This window comes from Mastomys coucha, unplaced genomic scaffold (assembly GCF_008632895.1).
Source record: "Mastomys coucha isolate ucsf_1 unplaced genomic scaffold, UCSF_Mcou_1 pScaffold1, whole genome shotgun sequence".
Classification (NCBI taxonomy): Eukaryota; Metazoa; Chordata; class Mammalia; order Rodentia; family Muridae; genus Mastomys; species Mastomys coucha.
In genome coordinates, this window is record NW_022196891.1 from 86,035,697 (window position 1) to 86,058,723 (window position 23,027).

At 45.6% G+C, this 23,027-nt stretch overlaps 1 protein-coding gene across 1 annotated transcript in view; it reads left to right on the top strand.

The window, feature by feature from the left end:
- Ush2a (usherin) overlaps positions 1-23,027 on the top strand; it is a 689,504-nt gene that overhangs the window by 639,398 nt on the left and 27,079 nt on the right. Inside the window, 1 exon segment of the mRNA XM_031338301.1 lies at positions 480-801. Coding sequence (XP_031194161.1) covers positions 480-801 — 322 coding nt within the window.

The window sequence follows — 23,027 nt, forward strand, 5'->3', positions numbered from 1 at the left end:
CCTCAGAGCTCCCAGGGACTAAACCACCAATCAAAGAGCACACATGGTGGGACTAATGGCTCCAGCAGATTATGTATAGCAGAGGATGGCCAAGTCGGTCATCAATGGGAGGAGAGGCCCTTGGCCCTGTGAAGGTTCTATGCCCCAGTGTAGGGGAATGCCAGGGCCAGTAAGCAGGAAAGGGTGGGATGGTGAGCAGGAGGAGTGGGAGGGAACAGGGGGTTGTTTTTGTTTATTTTTTCTTTTTTTTTTCTTTTTCTTTCTTTCTTTCTTTCTTTTTTTTTTGGAGGGGAACCTGGGAAAGATGATATTGTATGACATGTAAATAAAGAAAACATCTAATAAAGAAAAATAAAAGCTAACTGTCCATACAAATAAATGTAAATTCTTTTGTTTTTCTTCTGAAAACATGTGGTCTTTTAAAAACTTGGCCCAGACAGAATTAAGAGTCACCTGTGATTGTACATTGCTTTCTCTAGGTATGAAGTGCGTGTCCAAGCCTGCACTGCCCTCGGATGTACCTCCAGTGAGTGGACATCTACCCAAACCTCAGAGATCCCACCTCTGATGCAGCCAGCGCCACATCTGGAGGTGCAGACAGCTGCAGGGGGATTCCAGCCCATAGTAGCTGTGTGGTGGGCAGGCCCACTCCAGCCAAATGGAAAAATCCTACGCTTTGAATTGTACAGAAGACAAACAGCAAGCTGGCCTGGCACATCCGGTTCACTGTTAATCTACAACGGCAGCTTAAGCTCCTTCGTGGACTCAGAGCTACTGCCTTTCACAGAGTACGGATACCAGGTAGGAACTCTGTGTGTCTTACAAAACTCGAGCTAAGGTGGTGCACACCCATCAGAAATCCCTTCTACAATGTGTCTTGCAATTCCAAAAGCCACTTAAAGAGATGGAGGCTCACAGAGAAGGCTGCAGTACGCTTTAAGTCTTTCTAAGCAGTTGGCGAGTGGAGGAAGGCTATCCACTTACCCTCTTCTTTTTCCTGGTGCTCGGTCCATAGACGTGCCTTTTTCTGTAAGTTGCAGATGGATTGTTTGTTAGTGATATGGTTTCCACTGTCAGCCCTCTTTCCACATGTGTGGCCTTGCTCGTAAGTGTTCCTCTAACCATCCTTAGGAAAATAACCGGTGGGTTGCTACAAAACAAAACGAAGCAGAGTGAAGTGGCAGACGAGTAAAGTGGCAGACCTCGCTGGGCACGGTGCTCAAGGAAAAAAGTGTAGAGAGGAGTGAGGAGCTGTAGCTAGTCTGCCTGCTGAAATGGAGTAAGTTAAAAAACCAATCCATCCCTCAATCAGTAGTTTAGAAGACGTCCCAGGTCCCTTAAAAGACTGAGCAATGGGAATGATATTCAAAGTATTTGGAGATCTCTGAGATGTTTGTGAGGCTTCTGCCACTGGATCTGCATGCACCATTCCTGCAGCAGCAAGGCCATTTCCTAAGGAAGGTGGATCTGACGTGTCTCCCTGGCTCCTAGACAAGGGATATACACAAGGCTGCACTCGGCCATACACTCACCTCAGACTTGATTTGAACCCCGCAACTTGGAATTTTCAGAGGCAGAAGTCAGAAGTCTTGGTAGAACTACCCCTCAGCTCAGATTCAAGGTCTCTCTCTCACAGTTTCCAAGCACTGTTCTCCCACTGTCCCCTCAGTTTCATAGGCCCCCACAGTGTCTCTTCTACTAGGTGCCAGACTTAGCTTAGCTAAGCTTGCAATTCAGAGATTTCTGAGGGATAAGCCATGAAGGTCAGGCAAATACCAAGAAGAATCTTCAGTTAAAAAAAAGCAAGCCCAAAAAGCTTACCCAAAGGGCTGTAGCTCCGTTGGTAGAGTCCCTGCCTAGCAGGAAAGACTCCCCAGGTTCTGACCCAGCACTGCAGGAACACAGCGTGGCAATGCTTGCTTGTGATCCCAGCACTCCAGAGGATGAGGCAGGAGACTCAAATCAGAAATAACAATAAAATTTCCAGTGGTATGACAGATACAAATAAGTGTGATGATTTGATTAGAGATTACATCTTATGCATGAAAAGAGTACCTCAAGACAATATTGTATTTACACAAGTTGCCCGAAGAAGTTAGCATTGAAATATAAATCAACTCTTGAATTAAAGGGATACATGAACATAAATCCAAATTTATTGGCTGTAATTACAAAGCTAAAAACTCTCTTAAAAGCAAGAGTGTTCTCTTGGTTGGGTGCCAACTATTTGGTTGCAAGATCTAATCTAAATGGATGGGAGGGTATTTATATTATTTATTTGTTTATTTATCCCATCTACATATGAATGTTTCCACAGAAGTAGCTTTGTGATAAGATAGCTACCTAGATAATGCTGACACAGTCACAGAGCTAACTAGAGATACACTTTGTTACATTCTTGTTCTTAATTATGTGTGTCTCTGTGTGTGTTTGTATGTGTGTGTGTGTGTTTGTGTGTATAACATGTGAGTGAAAGGACATGTGGAGGCCACTAGAGGGCGTTGGATCCACTTGAGTTGTAGTTGAAGGCACTTGTAAGCTGCCCAAGGTGGATATTAAGAATGAACTTGGGTCCATTGTAAGTCCTTCAACCATGCTTGACTTCTGAGACCTCTCTTCAGCCCTCTACAATAAGTTGAAAGCAGAGCAAGCTGGAAGGTTTAGGATAGGATTTTGGCTTGTGTCCATAAAGAACAAATACCTATTGTTCCCACTCTGATAGAATACTATTAGAAAATGCCAGGTCTTGCGTGGCCCTCCCTTTGTTTTTGTTTGTTTGTTTGTTTGTTTGTTTTTCTCATTAGCTTCATGAAAAGGTGTGAAGTTGTCAGTGAGCCCTTGGTTCTCACTCACCTGGTCCTAAGTGGTTGGAAAGGTCATGGTCTTTTGAGATCGCAGTAAACACTCCAAGATACTGAATATAAACGACTGATTGCAGCTCCCTCGGTGTGGCTGTCTCGCTGGGGGAAAGCAGAACCATACATCTATAGAAGTCTCAGCTCCCTGAGGCACTGAAGTTCCAAGCTTGTGTTGGATGTCTAGTTAGGGCTCTCATCAGGAGTGAAGGGTGATCAGAGGACCCTTGTTAGAGGCTGAGGGGAGCTAAAGATGCACAGGATGCTGCTGCTTCTGTAACTACTTCTGTCGCCTCTGACTCCTAGTCTCCTTCTCCTACACTTCACGGAGGTTGCTGCCATCCCAAGTGTGAGCTATCACATCCAACTTACTCTAGGTTGGTTTTGACCCTGTAGCCTTGGGTGGCCTAGAACTCAAATGTCGATCAGGTTAGCTTTGAACTCAGGGACCTTCCTTCTTTCTGCCCTACCTTCGTCTGCATTACCAAATGCTAACAGTAAAGTTGAGCACCACAAAGGGTATCCCATCCTAGCCTTCTTAAAGAAAAGTCCCAGGGGCTGGCAAGATGGCTCAGTGGGTAAGAGCACTGACTGCTTTCCCGAAGGTCCTGAGTTCAAATCCCAGCAACCACCTGGTGGCTCACAACCACCCGTAATGATATCTGACGCCCTCTTCTGGTGTGTCTGAAGACAGCTACAGTGTACTTACATATAATAATAAATTAATTAAAAGAAAGAAAGAAAGAAAGAAAGAAAGGAAGAAAGAAAGAAAGAAAGAAAGAGAGAGAAAGAGAGAAAAGTTCCTACTCTTTACTTGTAGGGGAAGAAATGAGGTCGGTCTTACTGCAGAAGTTCCTGTCTCAATCAAACTGTTTTCCTTGTAAACCTTTTCATTCATCCCTATCACTGTCATATGGTTTGGGTGTGAGCCTCTAGATCTTTGGAGGTAAGAGTTAGTACTGTGCAAAATAAGACAATGAGAAAAGTTGAATCATTTCCATCTCAACACAGCTCCTGGGAGTCTGAGATTCTGCAGAGTCGAACACTGAAAGATAAGTTGTAAAAAACAAACAAACAAACAAACAGTAGACCGAGTAAGGTATAAATTCTGAATGAGGGTGATAGGAAATACCTGTTTATAGCTCACAAGGAAGGGCAGGTGGCTTTGTGGAACAATGCATGCCAGAGTTGTCTTATTAGAAATCCAATGGCCCTAAATAAAGGGTACTAAATAAAGGGCTGTCTCCTGGAATCCGATTCTTAACCCCATAAGCATGCGTACATGCCTCCATGCTGAATGGAACCCTTCCAGGAAGAGACCTCCCCTTAAACCGATATCACGTGACTATTAGGCAGAGCACCATGGGATACCTCCACGCCCCAATCGATGTTTTCCTCAGACCACTTTCTACTTCGCACCCTTCCCGATTAGACTATGCTGACCTGTACTCTTTATACTGCAAATTTCTGTCAGAAACTCCTTGAAGGATGAGTAAGCCAGTTAGGACAGAGGTCTCCCTCACAAGCTTCAAGGAAAACCTGGTGTGCCTCTCTCCTGAGCTGTCGGTCCCTAGCTTGTGCAGAGTTGAGGGTGAAACCCAGGGCTTTGCACATGCAAGCTGAGCAAGCCTTCTACACCGAGCTCTGCCCCCAGCCCTGCACTTTAGCTTTTACCTCAGGGAGAGATGTCTGGCTAATGAGCAGCTCCAGGTAATTCTGCATTCATATTCATACTCTTGCTTAAGGCAATGACTCACCATGGAGTTGCTGGGGCTTGCCAGGGCTCCCCTTCACTGACTCGTGCTGACAGGGACTTAATTAGCTCTCCTGAAACTTCCCCACACTGACAGATTTTTGTAAGAAGCACATCCCCCCCCCCCAACACACTCACAAGCTTCTGGCACCTAGCGACTGGGTGACTGAGAATCCACAGCTCAACCTTGCAGGAGACTTTCTGACTTACCGATGTGAGGCTCTGGTCTTAGGGCTAGGTCTTAGGGCTAGGTCTTAGGGAGCCAGGGTGGGCTGGAGGCTGCTGCTTTCTGACCAACCAATGTTGTTTCCCAAGAAGAGGATGGAGAGAGGGCTGTGAGGGAAACACGGAGGAGGATCCTTAATAGTCCCCACCAAAGGTAAATGGATTAAAACTTCAGTAGGGCACTGTGAGTCCCCACCAAAGAAAGGTACCAAAGCACAGGTGCTGAGCTAGAAGGAGAAGGGAAGAGGCAATGGCATCTAGTCTTTTGGACTTCGCTTCTTCATGCCTTTCCTCATTGTCTTAGTTTACACGTTGTAACAGAATGTCACAGGCCATCTTAGTTAGGGTTTCATTGCTGTGAACAGACACCATGACCAGAGCGACTCTGATAGGTGACAACATTTACTTGGGGCTGGCTTATAGGTTCAGAGGTTCAGTCCATTATCATCAATGTGGCAGGAAGCATGGCAGCATGTAGGCAGACATGATGCTAGAGAAGGAGCTGAGAGCTCTACATCTGGATCTGCAGGCATCCAGGAAATGGCTCTGGGTGGAGCCTAGACATAGGAGACCTCAACACCCACTCCCACAGTGACACACTTCCTCCAACAGGCCACACCTACTCAAATAAGGCCACACCTCCTAATAGTGCCACTCCTGGTGGGTCAAGCAAGCATCCTAACACATGAATCCGTAGGGGGCGGGGAGGCAACTCTTTTCAAACCACCACACAGAGCATAGACTTGCACTGCACTTATTTTTCGTAGTTCTGAAGATTTTTTAAGTTCCAAGGTCGAGCTATGGTGCCCATAGCTGCCATGTCTGGCGAGGGAGCACTCCGCTTTGTAAAATACCATCTTATCATTGTATCTTACAAAGGAGGGCAAGAGGAACAGGGCAGGAGGGAAAGGACACAGAGGGGGTGCCTCCTCTCCTCTCATAAGGACACCAGTCACATGTGTGAGGGACCTATCTGACAGGAACTCATCACCCTGTAAGACCTGCTGGCTGCCGAGCACAGTCCCCTTCTGCTGCCTGCAGATCAAGATGTAGAGCTCTCGGCCTCTTCTTCAGCATCATGTCTGCCTGCACACTGCCATGCTTCCCACCATGATGATAATGGACTGGACCTCCAAACACCATTACCCTGGAACCAAGACACCACACAGTAGGACATAGTTCTTCCCTCCAGATCTAAGTCACAGGAAGGGTAAGCTACAGAGTACAAATTCACATCATTTGGACTTTTATTTACTTATTTTTATTCGTTCCTTTTTGTTTCCTTATTTATTGTGAGACAGGGCCTTGGTATGTAGTCTTCGCTGGACTTGAACTCATAGAGATTGGTTGGCATGCTTGTGTCTCCAGAGTGCTGGGGTTAAAGGCTGGTGCCAACACGGCCCATGTTGGTTTTGCCTTCTCTTGATTGACCTATGTCATCTACAGCTTATGAAATTTGACAAACTAAATCCTGACCCCAAAGCCTTTTCATTCGATGACACTGTTTAGCATTAATTGTGCTGATACAAGAGAGCTCATGGGATCCCCATCTGACAAAAGACATGGCTGGTTGTGCTTCATCCCACTTGGCTTGGGTCCTGGAACCCTGACTGGGGTGCTGGGGGAGTGAAGAAAGGACAGACAGACACGTGTACAGGAAGGCTGGGACCTGCAAGGGCTTGCGAATGTCTCAGGTGCTAAAGATTCAGGAGGAAGATGAGCGGCCATTGCTGGGGTTTGTATACGCCAATCAATCAGTGCAAAACTCACACTTGAACAGAGCAAGGCTTTGCCTGAGTCTGGCCCATGTGAGAAATGACTTTGCCAGTTTCCCATGAGCCCAAGGCCTTGGTGTCCACAGCCATGCCAACAATATACACTCACTAAGAGCTCCCTCTACTCCCTACAGAGCTACCCATCCCCAAATGAACATGCGGGTCTATCAGAAGCAATGTCTCTTATCATAACCTAGCCTATTCTTTATTAATAAATTTATCTTAAAATTATAACAACATCATAGTTCATAAGTATAAACAAGTGATAGATAGATTTATCTATCTCACTTACAAGCTATAAGTCCTTAGTGTCCTGGAGGAAACCCACCTCATTGTATGGCGCTTCTGCTGCCTACCAGCAGCAATAACAACCGAACACCTGGACTTCTTCTCTCGAAGGTTTACTCAGGAATATTCTTTTGTTACAGCTCTCCTAGGTACCCAGGTGTTATAGCTCTTTAAGGTACCTAGGTATTACAGCTCTCCTAGGTTCTTAAGTGTCACAGCTCTTCTTGATGGCACAGCTCTTCTTGATGTTGCTGCTGCTGCTTCTTCTTCATCCTCTTCTTCTTCCGCTTCTTCTTCTGCTTCTTCTTCCTAGGTGCTGCAAGTCTGCTTGCTTCTGTGGAGTGGCATGGAATGGCTGGAGACAGCCCCTTATATGCCCGAGCCTAAGCTGCCAAGTCCTCCAGAATTGGTTCCCTGTCAGACCCTCATTAGCATACACCTGCTCAGGAGGGGCGCATGCGCAGTAGAATAGTCTATTGCAGCTGCAGCCGCCATCTTAGATACGATCGATCGTCTAAGCGGCTGCTTCCAAGCGGCTGACGATCGTATCCAAGCGGCTGCCTACACCTCATCAGTGTGATATCAAGCCTATGTTCAGCCAGTGACACAAGAACACATTCAGCTAGACTGCTGCACTCGAGGGAATTGCCCCTGTTTTTCTGGAAAGGAGACTAGAGGAATTCCTCAACACCAAGAGGTAGACCAGACACCAGGCCCTGGGCACCTAAGGCAGCATTAAAATCTGTGTTCTTTCTTTGCTCCATCTCTTTGTCCCTCCATTCCTCTGTCCCTCTGTCCCTCTCTCCATACCTTCCTCATCTTATCTTGTTCTTATGTAGCTTTACCATATACATACAACACAGAGTCTTGCTTTAGGGTTTAATCAGCATATAAGTGAATATGCTCAAGACACCATGCATAAGAACCATTCAACCAATATAATAATGGTTAGTATCATTATTACCCTCCCTCCTTAATAAGCAGTCTTGAGTCTTGAGCCTTCAGTCTTGAGCCCGCCACAACAGGAATCTAAACTTAGCCTATTATACCATGTGCCTTGTTAAGAGCTGAGAAAATGAGGCCGTCTGAGTGAGCATACCCCATATCCCTTGGTCCACGTTCGCTATCAAGGCTGCTTGGCTCTGTGAGAAATGCTTCCAGTCTGAAGCAAGAATTGCCCAGTACTCTCCCCATACCAAAGACACCTGTGAAGGCTACAGCTCTCTGTTTCTTCAACCTCTTATAACCTCTGTCCTCCAAATAAAAACAGAGTTAGGATCACAAAGTTTGCGACGGCTCAGCTGTAAAATGTCTGAGCATAGAGGCCTGTGTTCAAATTCCAGAATTCATGTAAAAAGAAAAGTCAGGCATAGAGATAAACAGGTGTAATGTGAGAAGGCAGAGGGAGAGACAGGTGTCATGGGCTCACCAGAAGGCCAGCCTAGCTTACTTCGGGAGCTCCAGACCAGATGTGAGACCAGGCTCCCAAAAAAGGTAGATAGTGGTCAAAGAAACCATCTGAGGTTAAACTCTTTCTTCTACACCAGTGCACATGTGCACACACACACAAACACATGCACACATACATGTGCACATGTGTATACATTCACATCCACATATGCACACATGCACATAAACACACCCAGGAAAACCTGGGGGACATTGAATTTCACATGGCTTCCTTTCTATCATTTAGTACTCAGGCTCATTCTGAGACCAGGCATTGTGAGTTAGTTGGACGCATGCATGTAGCAGGCCATGCTCCATCCGCCATACAGGCGGATGAAGAGAATTCTGGTCTGTCTTAGTGAGCCAGTCGTAGACTGGACCGATCTCTAATCAAGAACACAAATGCTTTGAAGAGGGAGGAGGACTCTTCCAAGTCCATCCTTCCTTGTCCTCAACTGGGTCTCTCACACAAGGCTAAGAGCTCCTGCCCCCATCACAGAGAGTCTGGACTTTTCTGTGGCAGATCCTTGACTCATCTTGCTTGCTTTCTGATGCCTTTGCTGTACCCGACCCCTTCCTAAGCATTCTCCACATCACATTTAGCAGCATCTTTATCGAGCATGTTTTGTGTTTGGCTTTGGACTTGCATTTAATGAGGTATTAATCTCGCTAACGTATTTCTGCCCAGCATGGAGGCTTTTGTTTGGTGAGTTTCTCCCACAAGAACTGAGCTCCCTCCACCTCATCTCCCACGGCTCAAGACTTTAAATGATTTATTGATATTGTCTTACTCAGCCTGTCCATGGTTCTGATTCAGCAGAGCCTATGCACACGGATGAAACTTTGCCCCCGCCCTCCCCCCCAAAAAAAAAAAATTCCCAGAGACACGGAACTCAGGACTGTCACTAGGCCATGGGCCACATCCCATTTGGCCTTTGTCACTTCATTCCCAGGGGAAGTCTCTGGCCTCCCTCAGGCCTCTGTTCTTAAACCAGCATCATTGGCAGTCTTTCACATTGCCTCCAAGACAGTTACACACGCATCTAATCAACAAGAAAGCTTCCACCGGAACACAGGCAGAGCTGGACTTAGAGTGCACTTGAGATGAAACTGAACCTTCTATTGTTGACTGTTCGCTGGAAATAAAACATTTAACACCCTAGAATTTTCTTCAGTGGAATGAAGATAGGTAACTGTCCCTGCCCTTTGTGGCTCCTCACTGACAGTCCTGCTTCTATAGAATTGACCATGAAAATAAAGGCTTCTTGTGTTGGTTATTTGCCTACTTGCTGCCATAAAATGTCAAGCCAAAGAGGCCTAAGGGAAAGGAATTAATCAGCTCACTGTTCCAAGGGATAAAGTCCACCATGGCAGGAAAGTTGAGGCATGAAGAGCAGGGTGACAAGTGGCATTGTGTCCACAGACTGGAAGCAGAACAATGAATTCTGGTACCCAGCTCTCTTTCTCCTCTTTATTCAGTCTGGTCCAGGACACCCCGCTTATGAAATGGTGCCGCCCACATTTACAGTGGCTCTTCACCCCTCCGCTAACAATCTAAGTAATATCTCGAAGGTATGCTCAGAGATTTGTGTCTGTGTTGGTACTGAACCCCTTCAGGGTGGCAGCAATGAGTGTTAGCATCAGGCTCTTCAAATTATCCAAAGCAGGAACCATGGTCATGCTACACACCCAGTTATGAGACTGAGGGGGAGGCTAAAACCATGGCCTCCATCACAGCCTAAAGTTTGATCAGTAAGGGCTGGGGTTGCATCTCAGTGACAGAGACCTAGCTCAGCATTCACTAGCTCCTGCGTGTACTCCTCGAGTGTACTAGAAGGAAATTAGTTATTAATTCCAAGAATCCTGTGTATAATGTACCTATAAAACATTTTAAAAGTCTGAATATACATATTTAAGAGATCTGAGGCCTCTCTTCTTCAAAGACAGCTGTTTCTACCCCAGGGTCTCATGGCCACACTTGTTCTGCTGTGGACATAGGGTGCTCTGCACACAGAGCATAGCTCCATAGCAAAGGGCTGCTTGGCTGAAACTACTCCACTGAGAAGCAAGGAGGCAACACTGCTCTGTTTCTTATATCCCACAGGAGGGAAGGAAGGAAGGTAAAAGAGATGGGGGAGGGGAGAGGGGGGCGGGAAGGAAAGGAAGGCATATCGTGCAATGCCTTCCTTAGCTGAATCCTTCCTGGGTTAGAGGATCACCCAGCATGCCTTTGTTTGCCACTCTCTGGTGATGAAAAAGCCAAGCCACTGAGAAAATCTGAAGATTGTATTGGGGCCAAAGGCGTAGTTCCACCAAATTCTAAATAAGTGCCTTAGTCAAATGAAGTCATCAAATCCACAGGTGGGAACACATGTAATATTGTAAGGAAATCCGATGCCCTCAACTGCAGCCTTTGAGAAGATATGTAGCTCATCCATTGACTTATCTGTCCATTGATGTATCTGATCATTAAAATGCCCATAAGCATCTAGGCAACTGCAGAGTTCTTGCCTTGATGTCTATAGACATATTTACAAAAGGAACCAGAAAGAAGACTCTGCCTCTGATGGACACATTGACTTGTTCCAATATTTCTTTTGCTTATGCTTGATCAATTTTTGAAAAAAATTTTTTTTTAGTTTTTTTGAGACAGGGCTTCTCTGTGTAGCCCTGGCTGTCCTGGAACTCACTCTGTAGACCAGGCTGGCCTCAAACTCAGAAATCTGCCTGCCTCTGCCCCCCAAGTGCTGGGATTAAAGGCGTGCGCCACCACCACCCAGGTGAGAAATTTTAATGGATATAAGGCACATTAGAAAATGTCATCTAATGAGTAAATTTTAATATAAGAACAATAGTGTGTGTGTGTGTGTGTGTGTGTGTGTGTGTGTGTGTTGTGTGCATGTGTACTGTGCATGCAAGTTGTACAAGCATGTATCTTTATACAGAGACCTGAGTAGGGTATTGGTTGTCTTCCTATGTTGTTCTCCAACTTATTGCCTTAGGTCAAGGTCTGTCACTGAAGCTAAAGTTAATTGTTAGATGTTGGATGACTAGCTGTCAAGATCTACCTGTCTTTCTCCTTGATGCTAATATTATAGGGATAGGCAGCTTTGTTCATTTTTTTTTTTATGTGAGTCCTGGAGATTTGAACTCCAGTCCTTGTACTTGTACAGGAACCACTCTTATCCACTGAGCCATTTGCCCTGCTCAAGAAGAAAAAAAAAATATGTTTGAAAGCCAGGCTTTTATTCTTAACCCTCAAAGTTCTAGAGTAAAGAAAAATGCAGAAAGAGGTATAGATTGAATTTAGAATGCCGTAAGGGTTTTGAAAACTCTTATTGATCCATGGCAAGTAGTTGGAACACAGAAGTGAGCCACGGGTTGCACGCAGCCCTGCCGCATACTCCCGTGTCCTTCCGTGGGAACCATATGATAATGATCATTGCTAGTCTTTGATGTTTGCTATGGGCTAAGGAAGAACTATGTGGAGAGCTTCGCATGGATTTACTCATCTGTCTTAGTCTCTTTTCTGTTGCTCTCACAAAAAACCATGACAAAGCAACTTGGGGGAAAGGGTTTGTTTGGATTATAGTTCACATTCCGTCATTGGGGGAAGTCAAGGCAGGAACTCAAGCAGAAAACCATGGCGTACAGCTGCCTGTTGGGCCACTCAGGCTCATGCTCAGCTAGATTTCCTAGAAGTGCCTGCTCGGGGAATGGTGCTACCCACAGTGGGCTGGGCTGGGCCCACCCACATTAAAAGCCAGGACAATCTCCCACAGACATGTCACAGGCTAATGTGATCTTTGCAAGTCCTTAGTCAAGGCTTTCCTTCCAGGTGACCCTAGGCTTTGTCAAGTTGACAATTAAAGCTACTTAGGACCTTGGAGTAGTTCCTTAATAAGGTGGGTACTGTTGCTTCTTTTGCATTATCAGGAACTTAAGTGACTCAACCAATTACTCAGTTGAAGAGGAGAGAGGAACAATTCAGATTCTGACTGTAACTTGCTGTATTGTTCTAGTATAGCGCAGCTCCTTCATGCCATCCCAATGAGAAGCACAGATGAGGTCCAATAAAACATACTGGTTCTTTAGCAAATGATTTATACTCATGAACCTGTTGTGTTGTTGTTGTGTTGCTGTTTCTGTTGTTGTTGTATTGCTGTTTCTGTTGTTGTTGTTGTGTTGCTGTTTCTGTTGTTGTTGTTGTGTTGCTGTTTCTGTTGTTGTTGTTGTGTTGCTGTTTCTGTTGTTGTGTTGCTGTTTCTGTTGTTGTTGTTGTGTTTCTGTTGTTGTTGTTGTGTTGCTGTTTCTGTTGTTGTTGTTGTTGTGTTGCTGTTTCTGTTGTTGTTGCTGTTGTTGTTGTTGTCTGGTGTGCTAGTTTTTTCAACTTGATATAAATGACAGTCATCTGGGAAAAGGGAATCTTAATTGAGAAAACATCTCCATCAGACTGGCCTATAGGGAATTAATGAGTGATGTGGGGACAGCAGGTGGTGCTATCCCTGAGCATGTGGTCCTGTATAAGATGGGTGAGTAAGCCAGTAAGCAGAATGTCTCCACGACCTCTGCTTGGGTTCTTGTCTCCAGATTCCTGCCTTGCCTTTATGCACTGATAGACTCTGCTTCGGAAGCGTAAGCCGAATAAATCCTGTCTTAGTTACTTTTCTATTGCTGTGGCAAAACACCATGACCAAAGCAACTTATAAAAGAAAGAGTTTCATTTGGGGACCAGCGTTCCAGAGGGTTAAAGTCCATGACCAACAAACAGGAAGTTTGGTGGCAGGTAGGCAAGCATGGCACAGGAGTAGTAACTGAGAGCTTACATTCAATCCAAAAGAACAAGGCAGAGAGAGAGGCTGAAAATGGCAGGAGCTTTTGAAATCTCAAAGCCTACCCCTCAGTGACACCACTCCTCCAACAAGGCCACACCTCCTAATCCTTCCCAAACAGTTCCAACAACTGGGGACCAAGTATACAAGTATAGGGGGTCCATTCTCATTCAAATTACTTCTCATTCAAATTCCACAAACTCTTCTGAACTTGGTTTTAGTTAGTGTTATTTGTCATAACAATAGAAAAGCAGACTAGCACGTCTGTAAAATGAGGTTAGTGGACTGATTTCAATAAGAATACTGAGTACAGGGAAGTTAAAATCTAGTACATTGGCAGCTACACAAAATATTAAAACTTAACATTAAATGCACAGAGAGGATTCAATATCCAGAACCTCATAAAGAGAAAAATCAAAGCGAGTAAGGAACTGTCCCTGAGATCCTGCGAATACAGACTCCTCTCTGCTTCTGTGAGGAGCGTCTCCTTGACATCTCACCTCTGGCTGCATCTGCTTGGCCTCCTGCTCTTATCACTAAGCTAAGATTCTACACAGGGCATCTTCGCACAGGCTCTTCCTTTGAGATCTTCCCCTCTAGATCTTTCCACAGTGGCTTCTGCTTACTACATCCAGCATGAATATCACTCCTAAAGATCCTGCTGGGCAGACTGACCTCTTCCCTATGTGCTGTATGAAAACACACACACATGCACTTGCACACACGCACACACGCGTGTGCACACACACACACACACACACATACACATTTCACCATGCACCTTTTTACACCCTGTGCCTTCCTAGCTTCTTTCTGTTCTTGTGGCTTGCCTCTTCTTGCTACAATCTTGGCTCTGTCTTTGGTTAGTGTTGTATGCCAGGTGGGAAATCAGTGTCTGACACACAGATGTGATGTGTGATCAATATCTGTTAAATTCATGGACAATTAATTATCTTACCTTGTGTCCTAGTGTAGCCTGCGCAGTCGTCTCGCCGACAAGAAGACACGCGGACACACTAGGTTCCTTCTGCAGCAAGGTTTACTGCCCTCTTCCAGATGGAAAAAAGGTCGAGCCCAAAATCCGCACTGCTTATATACACCACAGTGCGGCGTGTCTGCCCACAGCGTGGCGTGTCTGCCCATGATTGGCTGTTTGCTCATTACCCTACGTGACGCCCCAGAATGGGCCGTGACATGGCGTCTTTTCACTCTATGCACATGCGCAAACAGTTCTCTACGCACATGCGCAAACAGTTGTTTACTAGGAGTTAACAGCGGAAGTAGGCGCCATCTTGCCATGGCAAATGCCTCTCAAGCTTCACGGCTCCCCACATCCTAGTTAGCACTAACTGTCCACTTTGACACAGCCTACAATCACCTGAAAAGGAGTCTCAGTCACTCAGTGATCCAATCACTGTTATCATCAGGTCATTCTGTCGGCATGTCTGTTAGGGATTGTCCTGATTGATAACGGCTGTAGGAGGACCCAGTCCACTATGGGAGGTACCGTCCCTAGGCAGGCGTATAAAAAAGTTAGCTAAGCATGATCCTGTGAGTGAGGCAGAGAGTGACCCAGCCATCAACATTCCCCTGTGATTGCTGCTTCATGCTCTGGCTTGAGTTGTTGCCCCAGTGTCCCTTGATGATGGACAGTGACCTGAAAATATTAGGCAAATAAGCCCTTTCCTTCCCAATTTGTATCTACTCTGGGTGTTTTATCAAAGTAGAGGGATTCACACGCTAATACCCAGAGAAGTCTACCTCCCCTGGAGAATGGTCACACTCCTTCCCTGCTCTACCCACTCACTGTGGAGACTGCATACCCTTTCAGAGCTTCACCAGCTGGGACACAGCTGTTGTTTTATTCGGCATGAGGAAGTCTCCACTCGGAATGCAGAGGTGGAGCTGGCAACCATTCCCCTATTTTGATTCAGTCCAAAGCCTGATCGTGAGATGCTGCCACCCACATTTAGGGTGGGTCTTCCCACTTGCACATGACTGAGGTAATGCTCCCTCTCGGGCATGCTCAGGGGCCAGCCCAACCCGGACAACCCCTCGCTGAGGTTGATTCCCTGGTCATTCTAGATCCTGTGAAACTGACATGTAAAATTTACCATCATAGAATCATGTGGGAAGGAGCCCCGAGTCTCGGCTCACATCCCACATTCTACCGGAAAGCCTGCCCTACACTTAGCAAACTGCGTCAACTTCTGCATGCTTCAGTTTCCTTGTGAGGTAGGGGTTTAATACCAGCTGTATGGCAGCGCTGGAGTGATTAAGTATCTTCATTAAATGATTAAATACAAGAGGCACGACCAACCTCTTGACCGTGCAGCCTGATGCTCTCTCTTCTGCAAAGCTCCTGCTGGAGAACAACATAATCCAGGTACAACAGCAACAAGAAGGGACAGTCCATGGGTCAGACACACCTGACAGCACATGTAACAGGCTGGCTAAGGGGTCAGGGGGCCATCTTCTCTTTCAGTGCACTCGCTCTGAGAGTCGGAGGATACCGGATTCCTGTTTCCTCCAGAGCAGGACAGAGGCAAGCAGCACAAAGCTTAGCACACTGTCCACTCCAAACCTTCATTCTTACGGGATGGATTAAGGGTAATTCCGTGTCTTGCACTGTATTTAAGCCAATCCTCCCACCTCATCGTCGTGGCCCCACCTACCAAGGGGTCCCAAGCGGGCAGCGGCAGCCTCTGCAGTGGGAACAGTGGACAGTCATGGGGAAATGGCTCCTAACTTCTTTAGTCACTTCACTCCTAAAATTTCAAAAGTGCCAGTACAAAGTGAGGCAAGGTCCTTCTGTCACCTTCTTCCCCTGGTTCCCAGAATTCAATTAAAATCACATTTCTTCTTGCCTGATCCAAAGTATTGGGGATGAAAGGAACCAGGAATACAGGGACCCCGTACAAGAGAGATTCTTATAGATTCAGCAAGGTACCTGGCAGAGGTGCTGGGCAAAGCTCATTTGGTGATGAATGAGAGTCAGATGGATAATGAAGCAGGCAGATTCGCAAAACCTCCAAGTAGCCCCACCTGGCTGGAGCCTGAAGGCTGTTCACAAAATAAAATGATCCCAGAATCTTGTAATTGTGGACTTACTGCTCTCTCACTTCAGCCACGGGCCTCTCTCCCCACAGTTCTGGCAAAGACCATTCTGGCTTGTGACTCCTATTTAAACCTATTCAAAACCCACGGCAAGCTACCCCTGAAGAAGGCATTAGTGCGACTGCCAAGGGAACGTGCTCCAAGACTTGTAGAGGGACCGATAGGATTTCCTTGATTGTGTCTTTTTATTTATGAGGCATAATTTATGAGTGCCGGGGAGCAAACTGCGCTGACTGATAGCTAAGTCGCGCCAAGGCCATAAATCAGAAGCTGTGGAAGAAGTGTGGATTGTGATCGAATCTATTGAATTAGCTGTTGGCCCAAGCCAATACAGGTATTGGAAAGACCCTTTTAATATCTATTTGTCTCCCTCGTGGGAGCGTGATAACAATCACATTCCATGCCCCTGGGAAACAAATAATTTAATTGTTTGCCTGTTAACATGCAACCTATTTACTCTACTGATTAATGACTGGCATGGCTGCTCATGGTCTGCTTCTCTCTCTCTCTTTTTTTTTTTTTTAATTTCGGATGTGAATTGTTAATGCTGTATTTACATTCTCTGGTTTTGTATAAACAGCGAGGCCTCTTCCTTGCTGCTACATGAAATAAACTTGTCCTCAGAATTATTGAAACGCTTTTCAATGAGACATTCCACAAGGAGTGCTTCTAATCAGACATTCCATAAGGAACCATGTGATGGAAGGTCATCAGTAAAGTAAAGTATGCATTAGGCAAGCACGAGGTCATGAGTTCAATCCCCTAGGACCTAGTATAAAAATAAAAATATATATATAAATAAATAAGTAAACAATCACCATATACTTGTAATCCTAGTGCCGTGGAGACAGATGGGATCCCTGGGTTGCACTGGCCAGTTAAGCTCCAAGTGAGAAACCCTCGGCTGAATGTGTTACCTCAGGCTTGCACGCTTGCACATATTCATGTATGTTTCAAAGACTGTGGGCAGTACTGATGCTAAAACACACTCTAAAGAGACTCTGTGAAGAGAAGTTGGAACGTGATTATGCCTAGATTTCTGGTCTTGGTCCTATAGTATTTTGCAAAGAATACTGAGTGTGAGAATCAGCTGGAGGTATTCCGAGAGCCCAAGTTCTGGGGTCCTCTCACCAGAAATGCTGGTGCCAGGACTCCAAGTGACATGGAAGACCCTGGACAGCAGCAGCTCCTCTGAAAGACAACTTCTGTTTTCAAAAAGTCCTTGCTATGTTCACAGCTGTGAGCTGTGCCGGGGAACGGACGGCAGCTTAGTGGCAGGTGTTCACACTTCATGTAATTAAAATTATTTAAGGCAAAATACAGTAATTAGTCTTTGAGGGAAACGAGTAAATTGAAGAAGAGCTTCGTATTTTTAACGGACAACAAGAAAAAGGATGGTGGCCGTCGGTAGTTAGCTCAAATACATATTGCACTGAAAACAGCCGCATGTGTACATCTCGGTAGCAAAGCAAACTAATATCATCCATGTGCTGATTGCTGTGAAGTACACAGTCTACAGCTAAACATTTCAGTTATTTTAAATTTATTAAAACATTTTTTCTACATCTTACACTGTAACATCTCCCATTGTTACAACAGAAACATTAAAAACAACCCAAGTTGACTTGCTCACCTTTTTAACAGTCTCTTACTAGGAAGTTCTAAACTAATGTGTGGGGTTAAGTTCACTACATGCACACATATAAAAAGTGTTATCAAGGGGGCTGGTGAGATGGCTCAGCGGGTAAGAGCACCGATTGCTCTTCCAAAGGTCCTGAGTTCAAATCCCAGCAACCACATGGTGGCTCACAACCACCCATAATAAGATCTGATGCCCTCTTCTGGTGTGTCTGAAGACAGCTACAGTGTATTTATAATAGATAAATATTAAATAAAAAAAGTGTTATCAAATGTAAATAATGAGTCTTTCCCTGGAAACTATAACTACCATTAGTTTGTTTATTGAGGAAGAACCGGTATGTTTAGGGGATGCCCTGGGTGTACACAGTTATTTTTAATCTCCACTCTTCATTATGGATGGGATTCATAGTAGGTAACACCGTATCTGTTCAGAACATACTTGGTTTTCTGGATTTTATATTGATCCATTAAAGCTAAAAGGCCAGGGAGCTGGAGAATGCAATTCTGTGCTGGCATGACTGCCTAGCATACATTAGGTCCTACATTTATCTCCTAGAACCAAAAGCCAACATAAAAAGCAATACACTCTTCCAAATTTCCTGTCCATAACCTTTGCATCTTTCTCCATCCGTGTTAGTCAGTTTCCTGCCACTACAACAGATGCTAGCGGGAACTGTAAGACGGGAAGTTAACCTGTAAGCCCTGCCAGCCCAAGGACCAGGTTACTTCCTGGAATGTTGGGAGTTGTAGTTCTCCAGCCACATGGAAAAATACAGTAGCCATATTTAAAAGCCCCTGTAAACATATGTCTCAGGGCCACTCAGCCAGGAATTCCAGGGAGTGGTCCTGATCAAAACCCAACCTGGTAGGTATCTAATTAAAAGCTTGCTTCAAATTTGGTTCAAAAATATGGAACTGGTTTTCCTCTTGCGGATCTCAGAATTAACAGTAACTTATGGAGGAGCAGTATTTCAGAAGTCGTTTGTATAGCGCTCCATTGTTTCTGGGCCTGTGGGAAAACACAGTATGGTGATGAGGAGGCCCCAATGGAGCAAGTGGCTCTGGTCACGGGGGCCATGACTGAGAGAAGAAGTGATAGGGCGTCCAGACAAAATGCATCCTTAAATGCCGCTCCCCAATGACCACTCTCTTCTGACTAGGTCTTGCCTCTAAAACTTTCCAATATCCCGTTAAGTTCCAAATCCCTAAGTGGGCTCTGTTCCGGTCTCTTCCCAAAGCTGCCACCTGTGAAGATCAGTGCTTTGGAGCCAAGCCTTCAACATGTGAACTTTGTGTAGACATTTAAAACCCAGTAACCCATAATGCCGCGGTGTCAAGTATTAACCAAATTCAGCCACTGTTTCTACAAGAAATCGCAGGCTAAATCTTGGTTAATATTTTAATTCTGAGCCCAGAATTATACTTTAGTCCATGCCTTGCTTAGCTGTACATAGATAAAGATGATAATGAATTTTTGATGATAGACCTTTTTTTCTTAAACAGGAACTGGGTGTGGGAGGGGAAAGGGGTCAAAGCAGGCTGAGAAAGGTTACCAGCATAGCTTCTCTGTCTTGTCTGCTGGCCTTTGGTATAACACACACACGGGCTCCTTTCCTGCCTGCGAGCCCCACCAATGCTTCAGTCAGATGTCTCTTCACAGTAACCATTTCCATTTTCACTGTCGCTCATGTAAATAGGGCTGATCCTGCTTTGCATAAGCATGTTGATTTATATGAATGCTATTTTGATCTCAAATTGATTGAATACTAAAAAGGAAGTCGGGGCGGGGGGAGAGCAATGTGTTCTGAAGGTCTCTTGTCAAAGACGAGAGAGAATACTAGCTCCTATGTACATTCCCTGCTAGGACAGGAATTCTGTGTTGTCTGTTTGTCAGTAGACAGTATTCCCAAATGCACCAACACCTACCCTCTGAGGCCCACTTGTTTTCAAACATAAGGGGCTGAAGTTCGGAAAGACAACCCGAGTTTGGTTCCCAGCACCCATACAGGAAAGCTGATAACTACCTACCTCCAACTCCAGCTCCAGGAGACCTGATACCCTCTTCTGGCCTCCTCCGGAAGCTGCAATCACGGGCACATACCTACACTCAGACAAACAGACATACACAATTCATAGTAAAATTATTAGATTATATCACATCTTGAAAATAAGACGCTGCTTGGTCAAAGCCTATATAGCACAGGAAGGCAGGAAGGTGGGCATTGACTCCCACAGCCGAATTAAAACCCCATGGAGGACCTACACGGGAAATGATGAATATTGACATATTAAATGAAGACCATAATTGGGGAAGAAGGGATCCTAAAGAAGGCAAGGAGGAAGAAAGGGGGGGAAGGGGCCCATGGAGAAGACAGGAGGGCAGGGAAGGGCAGTGGGTGAAGAAACACAGATAAAAACAAAAAGATAATGACATATATGCATTGAGATCCCATAATGAAACCCATCTGTTTTCTTGCTTTAAAAGTTAATGCTATAAAAGAGAGGTGAGCTCTCTCAGCCCTGGGTTTCCTTCAGTGGCTCTTCTGTATCTCTCCCCAACCTCTCACCTGCATGGTGGCTGCTGTCTCCGTGGGCAGTCAGCTATTTGCTGGATTTGTCTGCTATCAAACCTCTTTCTGTGGGCTTCCTGCTTGTGACCCTGATTAATATCAGCAATGCCCTTAAACTGCCACGAGCCCGTTCCTGCCAGGGGATATGAAATTGGCCTTTGTACTCTACGTTTGTCCTAGAATACGGCATTTTTGAATCTTGTCAGTCTTGTGCTGTGAAAAGCCTCTCTCCATAACATCCTGGAAGGTTTGCCGTGTAAGACGCTTGGTCTCCAGCTCACCGAGCCAGGCACCCTCCCTCTCGGGGCCTGACATCTGATCTCTTCATCAATAACCTAACCTTCTACCCCACTGTACAACTGACCTTGGCCTTTTCAGAGGGGACAAGGGCAGCTTGGGAGCTACTCTGACTTGGACACTAGCTGGAAGAAGCCCCGCTATCATGGAGACAGCCTCCTGTTTCTTGCTCCCCAGCCCATCGCAGGGAAGATGTTCAGCTGAGACAGTTCACACCGCGTTATCTTCCACCCTTGTGAGTTAAGGGACCTGACCTAATCTTGACCTTCAGACCCGTGGTATCTTACTTACACGCGGCAGGGACCTGCAGAATCCAAAGCTCAGTTTCCCGGAAAGAGCACACACAGTTTTAGCCCCAACTCGCAAACTCTGACACAGTACACATGCACACAAGACGGAATATTTTGGAGTGCTTTGAAACAAGGAGAGTATAGAAACTGGAGACCGAGCAAAGCAGGAGAAAGAGCGGGCTGTGTAAAGAGCTGGTTTCACTGAGAAGTAGATTGGCTTCGTCTTTGGAGAAGAGGGCCGTGGGCAACGCTCTCGGAGGGCCGTGGGCAACAATGCTCTCAGAGGGACGTGGGCAATCCTCTCAGAGGGCTGTGGGCAAGGTTCTCGGAGGGCTGTGAGTCGCGTTCTCAGAGGGCCGTGGGCAACGCTCTCAGCGAGGAGCTGGAGATCTATGTTTGACAGAAGCTCCCCTTCAGAAATTCGCTTTCAAGCACGGCATCTGCCCCCAAAAAGAAACACTGATAGGAGCTGGCCTCCGAGTCTGGAGGTTTTTTTCTTCTCTGCAAGCTATACTGACGTAGGGACAGAACAGGATGAAACTCTCACCTCGGGTTTTCCTATATGGCTTGTTTTTATCTGTCCTGCAGACCTCCCAGTACTGTACATATGAACTCAGGCAAGCGTTCCTCACTTGTCCTTAACTGGCTATGACACTTTATTTTTTTAATAAACACAACAAAAGACAGCCAATGAGAAAAAAAAAATTTCCCCAAACTTGGGAGTTGTACCGGAGAGCTTAGTAAGGAATGCCAGTGGGCAATGCAGTCGTCTCGGGTTGCTGTCTCCATCTATCATTCTGATTGATCACTGTGTGGTTGGCTGCTATTGGGCCTAATTTAACCCTATATGCTCACACATCCATCCACTGGGTCTATTGCACCTGACATTCTACAAATTACTCACTCATGCAAATGGCGACCCAAGGCGACCTTTTAGGATATTCGTGTTTAATTATACAAATGGTTCTTGATAAATAAGATTACACATCTCCCCATATGTTTATCCCCTCCTTGATTAAAGGAAATTTGATTTCCATGCAGATTTAATGGAGACAGTGTTTAAGAATTGCTGAGTTTTATGGAGTCCAAGAATCTATTCATTCTGAAGGAACTAACAACAACAACAACAACAACACAACAACGAGCTGCTCTACAGAGGCAGGGAGGAGCATCTTAGCCGGCAATCTACCTGTGGAGTTACTGAAACCCTAAGGAGTTACTCTCTTGTTCTATGCTGTTCTAGATCCTTTGTAATTACAAACTTGCAAGATCGAAGCTCATCCCACTTGTTGTATTTTATAAAAAAAGAGCCAGGATATGTTTTGTAGAGCCAGGCCCATGCTGGGGCATCTCTTTCCCCCTGAGGTACTAGCCATAGGGTCTAGTATAGAATAGAGTTTAATTAGGGAGTGGGAAGGAGAGTTGAGAAGGGAAGGGAAGGGGGTGTGTAGCGAGAGCGCAAGGAGGGGCCAAGCAGCCCCTTTCATAGCAAGCCAGGCCTACCTGGCTGTTGCCAGGTAACTGTTGGGCGGAGCCTAGGAGGAACGCTGGCGCCATTATATTCTATTTAGTTGCTGTGGTGGCTGATTTGTCTGCTTTTACTTTTTAGTGAGACATGTTCTTACTGTGTAGCCCAGCTAGTCTGGAACTCATTATATATCGGAGGCTGGTCTTGAACTCATAGAGATTGGCTTGCCTCTGATTCCAGAGGGCTAGGAGTAAAGGTGTGTGCCACTGAGCCCGCACCTGATACTCTTCTCTGGTGCGAGCCAGGGTGATACTGTCCCGCAGTTTCAGGAACTTGGGTTCTCTCAGAGGAAGGACCAAAGGACCTGAAATATAGGGTTAGAATTGCAAGAGAAAACACAAAGCCAAGTCGCGTCCCAATCAAGGCTTCAACTTTACTTAGAATATCCAGAATATATATATATATAT